Here is a 10,443-nt window from a genome sequence, read left to right on the forward strand (position 1 = left end):
TTCGTTCGAAACACGCCCCATAATCACAGCTCTATGGAGCAGTATCAGACTCATATTCTGACTAGAATTGAGTCGGACTACGTCAGGCTAGGAAAATTCCCAAATTTCAAGTAAAAAATGGAAAGCACCAAACAGCCTGTGCGTCATTATGTGTGTTTTTATTTCAATTTCTAGATAAATAAAAAAATTTTTTAACTTGTAGATACTTTACAAATTTACTTCAATTTAGAATAAGAAAGACAGACTCAATAGAAACCTGCAGCAAGGTTATTTTTTTTACATAGTGCAGTAGTTAATTTGAACTATCAATGCAGAAGAAATATAAATCAGGTAATGATGAGCTTAAAGGTATAGTGGAGAATTTTCTTTTTCCGCGTGCATCATCTAAATAAGTGGTCCTTAGAATTGTCAATCATTCTGGTTATGTGTTTATGTAAGGCCATCCTACGTGCTCATCCCCATTTTCACTTACCAGTGGTGAGTCTGAAATAGACGAAAATTGCAAATGTTCTTTTGGAATGAAAGCTTGTATGAGCGATGCAAACAGCAACTTTTAAACAGAGCATGCATGATGAGAAATGGGCTCATGCACGCTCTCGTAGGCATTTAATAGGTGTTCCTTGTCTGGAGTGGCTACAGAGTTATGCACTTTTATTTTTTCAAAGTGGAGAGGAGGGCAGGTCTTTTCAAAAATTCGCCAAAATCCTCCACTATATCTTTAAATGTTTGGGGGGAAAAAGGAAATAATTTAATCCATTTTCAAAATAACACAATGTAAAAAAATGAATAAACTTTTTAGATGTAAGAGAACGAGATTAAAGAGAACAGTTACAGTAATTCTGCCAAAGAGACTCACCAGAATATCAATTGCTGGGCTGCCATTGGATCCTTGAGGCTTATTCTGAAGGTTTCCATCGACCCCATGAATGTAATAATGATAAAAGTGCCTGGAAAATATTTTTTTATATAGAAGCATATTTTAAAATTAAAAAATTAAAAAAAACAACAGCTCACTATTCATCTTGACCCACATTTTGACGTTTCAGACTTAATCTGGATGAGCGAACTTACGCTAGCTTTCTGGTCCACTCTTTAAAGTCCTGCTTTAGATATTTCATGTGCTCAGGGCAGATTCCTGTGATGACAACAGCAGTGAAGCTGTGCTTCCCAGTTTCCTCCCTGATGATGTCCTGAAGAAAGGCTTCGTTGCCTTTAATGTGTGAGAAGTCACCAGGCTGCCACAGAAGATTAAATTAAAAAGTTCATCCAGCTTATTCCCTCATCACAGCGACTTTTACCAAACACCTTCATTTAAAGCTCTCACCTTCCTGTTCAAGATGGTCCCTTTGTAAACATCTTCTTTGTTCTGCTCTTTTTTCTGGAATTCCTCCTTTGACAGGACCAACTCATGAACGTCTGGCGAGCTGATTGGTTTGCTGATCATCTGATATTTAAAGAAGGTTAAATATTACAGTAACTTTTTACAAATTAATAAACCATCAATTATAAAATAAATATACAAAAACAGGTGCTGCATAATAAACAGACAAAACATGAAGCACACAACATTAAATGAAGATTAAGCTAAAACTAGAAGAAAAAGGAGTAAAATAACATTTATTCACAGTCAGCATCTCGTAAAGATTCACTGGTTACAGGCCAGAGAGTAAAAGTGTGTTTTTAACCTCAGAAAGTGAAGCTGGCTAACATTCTGTGGCAAATCAAATTACAGATTAAGAGCAGCAATGGCAAAGGCTCTACCACTATCCGAGTTTGCATTAAGTCTTGGAACAGATAAATGAACCCATCCTACTGATCTAAGGGAACAAGACGGTACATATTGCTAAAACACAGCCATAAATAAAACAAGCAATGAGCTAAACAATGGTTAAAACAAACAGATATTTTCTTCTTGTCTTTCTTTCTCCTATATATTTCTATTCTAAATTTCAGAAAGAATTAATTCTTCACTCCAAAGACGAAAGTTTGCACTAGTCGCTCACTCTGTCTGCATGCATAGGCTTTCAGATCATATTGTGGCACCCAGTTGGCTTATTGAATTTCATTTCTGTGTTTTAAACTTTTCTTTTACGCTATTTGTTGGTAAACATAAGCTTGTTGCAGACCATGTGACCGGAGGTACAATATTGCACATGCATGGAAGAAGTGAACAAGTAAGTGAGCCAAGCAACTCCCAGTGGAGGGGTAAAAAGAAGGTGGGAAAAGCCAAGAGCAAGTCTGATAGTAAGGGCAAATATAGGGGATGCCAATGAGGACATGACACGAGTAGCGCTCTGAAAGCAATATGAACAATGGTGGTCATAAAAGCAATAGCTGAAACTGCTTAATTGATGGAAACCTGAGTAAATACGGCAAGCAGATGGTGACAGTCTACAACAAAATCTGCTGATTGTGTCCGTTTTGCAAACTAATTTAAGGCACCAAATGGTCTAAGTAAACAATATCAGGACAAATGTTTGGTGCTACGGGTTGGCGATATATAGAATATACTCGATGGATCTTGGGTTGCCCAAAGCACAAGAGTTAAAATGATTATCGCAGCCATCGAGTACAAATTCCCATGATGACATTAAGTTGTCTGCATCTATTCCACTGAAAGTCTTATTTTCCCCCCCGACACTTTGAATGCATCATAAACCCCTCCTCTAAACAGGATAATTTTCTGTGCAGCACACACACTCACTACAGCAACTTGCAAACATAATATGGCAACAGCAGGTGTTTCAGCTCAGCAATATATGGCAGTGGTTTGTATTTCACATCGAGGATGTTGAACAAAAAGCACCAATTTGTAAGACGTGCCGCAAAAACCATTGCTGCAAAAGGTAGCAGTACAGATTTATTCCACCATCTAAAAAGTAGATGTTTAGTCTACTAAAAAGTAGACTAAACTTGGCAATGTTTTAAATTTTACAACTTTTTGTGCTTCTTTAAAATTCCCAGCTTATAAAAGTCAATGCAAATAGTTTGGAGGTGCTCTGACAATGCTGCAATTTTTGGACGGTATTTCAACGTTTGATTTTGTAATTTGAAGTGAATTTCTTTCATTCTGCATTTTTTTTTTGTATTATACACAAAAGAGCCCTTTGTTATTTTACTTTTTATTTAGTGTTGTGTGTTTTTTCTTTCCTGTTTGGTTGGTTGGATGTTGCTAAAGGTCTAATAATGGCATCCAAAGACATAGTGTGGCAGAATTATTAGTGAAAAGCTTTGAGCTGGTTAAATTAAAATGTTTTAAATTTAAAACTAAAGAGTGAGTATATCAGTGCAATTTGATGCACTCTATTGTTTATGAAGGTAATTTAAACATATCACGATATACGTTGTGTATCGCGATTGTAGCCCAAATATATTGTGATATTAGACTTCTTTCACATCGTCCACCACTACTTGGTGCACGTCACTTTAACTTAACTTGATTTTAGTGTTTTTGGTATAGCCTTAGTATGGGATGTGACAATGGAAATTCTTCACTATTAGGTGTTTTTGCAAGATGACAGAATTTGTGGTTTCATTGATTAATGTTTTCCTGGTCCTGAAACAACAAAGCAGCCCCTCATCCTCACACTGCCAGCACTGTGTTTGGATGTCAGAATGTTCTATTTTTACAATGATAGGTTTCTAAAACGTCTAATGGATCATTGAGATGTTTTTCTAATTTATTTTAGAAAAAAACATAAGGCAGGGCTTTGTGTTCTGTTTGGCAAACGTCAGTTGTTGCCTTAGAATTACCATTTTTGCCCTGTTTTTATTTAATAATAATAATACATTTTATTTGAAAGCACCTTATCAAAACACCCAAGGACACTGTACAGGCAGATAAAACATTAAAAACAGGAAGCTAAAAAGTACAAGCATAAAGATGCCACAGAAAACAAAACAGCAGGAAGTAAAATAACGCCAAAGGAAGAAAAGGAAGAAAACAACATTGGAGTGATGCATATGAACTAGATGGTATAAGACTGTCTGAACAGGAAAGTTTTGAGTCTGGATTTGAAAAGAGGGAAGGAGTCCAGAGAACGGAGATCCGGAGAGAGGGAGTTCCAGAGGTGGGGAGCAGAGCGACTAAATGCCCGGTTTCCCATTGTGACAAGACGGGCCGAGGGAACGGAGAGCTGGAAGGTGTGGGAGGATCGTAGGGAGCGGGTGTGGGTGTTAACGTGAAGGAGATCTGAGATGTAAGATGGAGCCAAGCTGTGGAGGGCCTTGAATGTAGTTAGGAGGAGTTTGAAGATGATTCTTTGTTTGATGGGGAGCCAGTGGAGTTGTTGCAGGATGGGAGTGATATGATGAGAAATGGGGGTCCGAGCGATCAGGCGTGCTGCAGAGTTTTGGAGGAGCTGTAGCTTCTGGAGGGACTTGCTTGGAAGGCCAAAAAGAAGTGAATTACAGTAATCGATGCGTGAAGTGATGAGACTGTGAACAAGAATGGCGGTAGTTTGGGGAGTGAGGGAGGGACGGAGACGAGAGATGTTACGCAGATGGAAGTACCCAAACTAAGCCAAAAGAGTCCCAAAGTGTTTTAAATGTGACTTCCGCTGCAAACTGGATTGTCAAAAGTTCTGAGTTTTCAGACTCATAACAAATCCATCTTAAAAGATTCCCACTAATACGTCCGTCTCTGAACCACCAGCGGGTCAGGCCAATGACATGCCAGTAGTGTTTTTTGGGGTGGGACATGTAGGAATGAGAACAGTCAGAAGGGCCTTGCTGGGGCATTACAAACATGGCTAAACTGGAGGACTCACCTGTCAATACCACAATTGACTCGGTTTTAGCAAAAATAGAGACAATTTCTCATTTAAAAAAGGAGAAAAGAGAAACACTTTGTGCATTTGTAGATGGGAAAGATGTCTGTGTTTTTCTCCCTACAGGATTTGGAAAAAGTTTGATTTATCAACTTATGAAACGTCACGATCCGCTGCTACAGTTGGCTGAAAGCGTATTATGGAAGACAGGTACTAAATGGCACGACACCAAATCACCTCGAAGTATTGTACGAAACGTCCCTCCTTTTCACGGACAGACTGAACGGTAGCCATCCCAGATTGATAGAGTAGTTCTCTTTCATAGCATTTGTTTCGTGTCTCACATTGGGAACACCTCCAGCGTGAACTCATCAGAAGCTCCTTTTACATTACGCCAGCCAGGTTGGCTGGAAAATAAGCCTGTCAGTGTCAGAGAGGGCAAGGTCCCTCCCCCTATAAATAGGGCTGACACTGTGCTGCTTGTTATTCAAAAACCTCTTCTCGCAACGAGCAGAAGTTACCAATTAGCTCTCTCTTGGATACCGTCTCTCTTGGAGCCTAGCTTAACTGTCCAAAGACTCGCGCGCAAGCTCGGTCGCTGGGTACTTTGCTCCGAGTTGGTTCGGTATCAAGCGGAGACGTTTTCCTGGTAGAAATACCATAAAACGAGTAGTAATACTCGAGTCAACGCACCGCCTCACGGCTGTACGTTGGTCGACACTGAGTAGCAATACTCCCTAGCTACACCCCGGGTGGCCAAAACGCCGTCCCCAACCTAGCCACACCTGGTTAGCTTAGCTTTCACAAGCTAATTCCCGTGTAGCCCCAAAGCCAATCTCCAAAAATAAAAATAATGGAAACTGTTAAATCCTCTGCGAAAGTGGAGGGGAGCCCCAAGGGATGAACCTGCCCGTGTGACAATAAAATGTCAAGCTAGGACACCCACCCATCGTGTGTGGTATGTCTCGGTCTGAAACTCACCCAGGCAGCCCTCCAATCTACGGAGGAGTGCTCACACTGTAGCCGGTTCTCCCTGAAGGTGCTTCCCGCCGCCTGGCTCGTCAATCGACGATGTCCGGTAATGACCCGGTGATGGCCTCCACGGCACCGACACAAGAATCAACCGACCAGGCTGTCTGTTTACCCACCGATGCAGAGGCCGGACCGAGCTGGAGAGAAATCCTTGATTCCGTGGACCCATTACCACGGGAAATACCTGAGCTAGGTATCGCTTCGAGCCAGCTCAATTTGCTGTTTGAGGGGGACGAGGAGCTCTCTGACTTGGAGTCGGAGCTACCCTTCTCGGACAACGATGAGGACTATGACTCGGCCCCGGCATCCTCGGTTCGGATTGCAAAACCCACACCCCCGGTCTCGGAGCAATCTGGTCAGGACGGTTCCCCATCGGAGCTGGATTTTGACTTGCACGACGTGTGTAAATGCGCTGCTGCAAAGCTCGAGTTGCAGTGGCCAGAGGTCCAGGCAGAAGCTGCCTGCTCCCGCTTTGACGGGAAAAGGCTGCCTAAGACCTGCAAGACGTCCAGACAGCTCCTACCAATTTTCCCGGAGCTGCTGGAAGAATTGGCCGTCTCCTGGCGCAACAAGCCGTTTAAGGAGAAGCACCCAGTAGCCGGCAGTTTGGTACTGGATTGCGAATGGATGGAAAATTACAGCCTTCGCCAAATGCCACCCGTCGAGCCGGGCGTTGCAACACACCTGCACCCGAAGACTTCCATGTCAGCGGGAGGTCCCGCCCTTCCATCGAGAGTGGACCGCTTTCAGTCAAGCCTGACTGATAAGTCCTACAGAGCGGCCACGCTCTCAGTCTGCACTCTAAATGCCTCCTCTATGCTGATGGCCTATCAAGCAGAGCTGGAAGAGCAAATGACTGCCGCACCAGATGCTGCTTCCACCTCTGGGAGGAGGTGTGCGTCTCCATAAGGTGGCAATTCAAGCGATGGGCAGATCTATGGGACTAATGGTTTTGCAGGAGAGAGCCAGGTGGCTGAATCTCACTACCCTGGCGACTAAGGAGAAGGAGGACCTCCTAGACACACCCATATCAGCTCAAGGGCTGTTCGGGAAAGCGGTAACCTCCATGCAAAAGAGGTGGGAGGAGAAGAAGAGGGATGATGAAGCCTGCTTCCCTCCTACTTTCAGGATCCCAAAACTGCTGAAGACCCAACCAGCACTGCAAGGTGCGCAGAAAACATCTGCCCCCAAAGCTAACTGGCAGAAAAAGCCTGAAGGCCCTCGCATGGACCAACCACCCCCCACCTCCTCACCGGCGGTGAGGAGAAGGAAGCAGTTGGTCTAACACTGTTCCAGGAGGGAGGAAGCGAGCTGGGATCGCCCTCCTCCGTGGCTCCGTTCCTGAGCCTGTTCAGAGAGTTCAGCCAAACACAGCGTGTGACCGACAGGATGTTCCGGTCTGCTCACCACGCCAAAAAGTCGAAAGACTCTGTTCAATGCGGGGATATCCAGAGCGAACCCCAAACATGTTTCACAAGCACTTCTTTGTGTTCAACAGAAATAAATGCTTTCAGACTGACGCATCCAGGTCGAGAACCAAGGGCGCAGTCAAAAATGTTGAAAAACATAAACATTTCACTCGGGGAGCCGGTACCTTCTTTTTCAAAAGAAGTGAGACCTCTCCCCAACATGAGCAGCTCTGTAGCGCACCAGACGCTACGCGCATGCGCAATGCAGTACGGAGCTATTTACGTCCCTACACCCATAGAGGGCACTCGCAGCTCGCTGTCAGACTGGCCAGTCAGCCAGCTGACAGTGAACATCCACCTTTGGGAAAAATGCACAGACTCCGAGTGGGTGTTAAGAATGCTAAGGGGGGGATACAGACTGCAGTTCACTGCAGTTCCTCCAAGCTTCAGAGGAATAATCCAGTCAAATGCAGAGGGACAGGCCGCTCTCTTCCTTAAAGAAGAGATTTCGTCATTGCTGGAAAAGAAAGCGATACGGCTGATTCAACCAGAGCACAGCAGCGAGGGTTTTTATTCACGTTATTTCCTTGTGCCAAAGAAAGGTGGCTGAGGAATGCGTGCAATTCTAGCCCTCAGAGCGCTGAACAAGCATCTAAGAAAATACAGATTCAAGATGCTGACAAACGCGTCCCTGTTGCGCTTCCTGCGTCCAGGTGATTGATTTACATCAATCGACCTCAAGGATGCTTATTTTCACATCCCAATTTACCCCCCACACAGAAAATACCTCAGATTCTCTTTTCACGGGAACTGTTACGAATACCTTGTCCTCCCTTTCGGACTCTCTCTGAGCCCGAGGGTGTTTGTGAAATGCACAGAGGCAGCGGTGGGTCCGCTCAGGAGGCGGGGAATACGTGTGGCAACGTATATAGATGATTGGCTGATCGCCTCATCCTCCCACCAGGAAGCCTCACTTCACACAGCTATGATAAAAGAGCACCTGATGGATCTGGGTTTCAAAATAAACCTGGAAAAGAGTTCCCTGTTTCCCTCTCAGAGAATAGCTTTCATAGGTCTCTCTCTGGACTCAATCCATGCCAGAGTAAGCCTAACAGAGGACAGAGTGAAAACAATGCTCAATTGTTTGTCCAGGTTTCAAAGATGGAACCTGGTATCATTCAGTCTCTGCAGGAGGCTGCTGGGGCTGATGGCCGCAGCATTAGTGGTGATCCCTCTGGGACGTCTCCACATGAGAGGAATCCAACGATGGGTAGCCTCTCACAGGTTAAAGTCACATACCCCCTATCATATGCTAAGAGTTACGGCAGCCTGCGTGGCTGCACTGTGTCCATGGCGGAGCAAAGAGACACTGACACAGGGTGTCCCAATGGGAGTGGTGCAGAGCAGAAAGGTTGTCACAACAGATGCCTCTCTGTGAGGCTGGGGGGCTATATGCAAACAGAAAATGGTGAATGGAACCTGGGGTCCAGAAGTGCAGTCCAAGCACATAAATTCTTGGAGCTAAAGGCTGTTCACCTAGCATTAAAGCATTTCCTTCCCATCCTGAGAGCTCACCATGTGCTGATCAGAACAGACAACACAACAGTGGTGGCTTATATCAACAGGCAGGGGGGGCTGAGATCGCTGAGGCTCCACACGCTTGCTCACAAACTAATCATTTGGAGCAGCAGACACTTCCTGTCTTTGAGGGCCACCCATGTACAGGGAGTCTTGAACTGTGGAGCAGATCTTCTCTCCAGGGGGAATCCCATGTATGCAGAGTGGAAACTCCACCCAGATGTGGTGAGGATCATCCGTGGACCTTTTTGCTTCTCAAGAGAACAATCAGTGTCCCCTGTTCTTCTCCCTGCACGATCGGAACCCACCTCTGGGGGTAGATGCGCTAGCCCACCACTGGCCTCACACTCTGCTTTATGCGTTTCCCCCAATAGCTCTCATTTCACCTACACTAGCCAGGGTACGAGCAGAGGGTCATACAATGATCCTCATCGCACCCAATTGGCCAGCGAAGCATTGGTTAGCAGAGATAACACAGCTCCTCTGGCAGGAACCATGGTCACTCCCTGTACGCAGGGATCTGCTGTCTCAGGCACAAGGACAGATTTTTCACCCCCACCCAGAAAGACTGGCTCTATGGGCCTGGCCCGTGAGTGGTTTAACCTACAGTCGGTAGGGCTTCCACAAAATATTATTGAGATGATACAGGATGCTAGAGCTCCTGCAACACAATCTCTGTATGGGTATAAATGGTCCGTTTTTGAAAAATGGTGCTCAGAGATGCAAGATGTTCCTTTTCAGTGTTCTCTGGTTGTAATTTTAGCTTTCCTACAGAGCCTGATAGATAAAGGGAAAGTTTTTTCCACTATTAATGTCTACTTGGCGGCGATTTCCGCCTGCCACATAGCTTTGAGGGAAAAACTGTTGGCCAACATTCCTTGGTGTGCTGCTTCATGCGGGGAGCTCGAAGGAAGCTCCCTGTTTCAAGACCAATTGCTCCATCCTGGGATCTACCCCTGGTGTTGGATGCTCTTACTACCACACCCTTTGAACCACTGGATCAGGTGGAATTAAAGGTAGTAGCTCTAAAAACAGCTCTCCTAATGGCACTGGTTTCTGCAAAGTGCATGGGCGAAATTCACGCTTTATCAGTGCATCCATCTTGCATGAAATTTTCTTTAGATGGGACCAGAGTGGTTTTGCTTCCCAACCCAGCTTTTGAGCCTAAAGTGTTGGGGTCATATTCTCCCATTGAGTTGATGGCCTTCCATCCTCTCCCTTTTTCATTACAGGAACAGGAAATACTACACAGTCTCTGTCCTGTGCGCGCTTTACAGATTTATGTGAGGAGGACAATTCGGGTCAGGAAGAGTGACCAGTTCTTTGTCTCCTGGGCTAAAAATCATAATGGAAAAGCGGTTTTCAAACAGCGGCTTGCACATTGGATAACTGATGCAATTTCTTTGGACTATAGTTCTAAGGGACATCAGCCTCCAGAGGGCCTGCGTGCCCGCTCTACTAGGGGCTCTACTCAGAGGAGTATCCCTGCAAGAGATTTGTGCCGCAGCAAGCTGGGCATCATCTCACACGTTTACTCGGTTTTACAAACTGGATGTCACAGCTCCATCACTGGCGCATTCAGTTCTAAGCGTAACACCAAGCATGGAGCAAAAATGATATATATATATATTAGGGCTGGGCGATATAGAAAAAAA

At 44.9% G+C, this 10,443-nt stretch overlaps 1 protein-coding gene across 1 annotated transcript in view; it reads right to left on the reverse strand.

Annotated features, from left to right (window-relative positions):
• The window catches only part of LOC107085384 (structural maintenance of chromosomes flexible hinge domain-containing protein 1-like), a 3,350-nt gene extending 1,902 nt beyond the window's left edge, over positions 1–1,448 (reverse strand). Inside the window, exons 1-3 of the mRNA XM_015375670.1 lie at positions 1,325–1,448; positions 1,072–1,235; positions 857–947 (exon numbers count right to left, since the gene is read on the reverse strand). Of these exons, the coding sequence (XP_015231156.1) occupies positions 857–947; positions 1,072–1,235; positions 1,325–1,444 (375 nt within the window). The 5' untranslated portion in view covers positions 1,445–1,448. The remainder of the gene's footprint in view (positions 1–856; positions 948–1,071; positions 1,236–1,324) is intronic.
• Between the last annotated feature and the right edge of the window lie 8,995 nt (positions 1,449–10,443).

Source organism: Cyprinodon variegatus, unplaced genomic scaffold (genome assembly GCF_000732505.1).
Source record: "Cyprinodon variegatus isolate N-32 unplaced genomic scaffold, C_variegatus-1.0 Scaffold123, whole genome shotgun sequence".
Classification (NCBI taxonomy): Eukaryota; Metazoa; Chordata; class Actinopteri; order Cyprinodontiformes; family Cyprinodontidae; genus Cyprinodon; species Cyprinodon variegatus.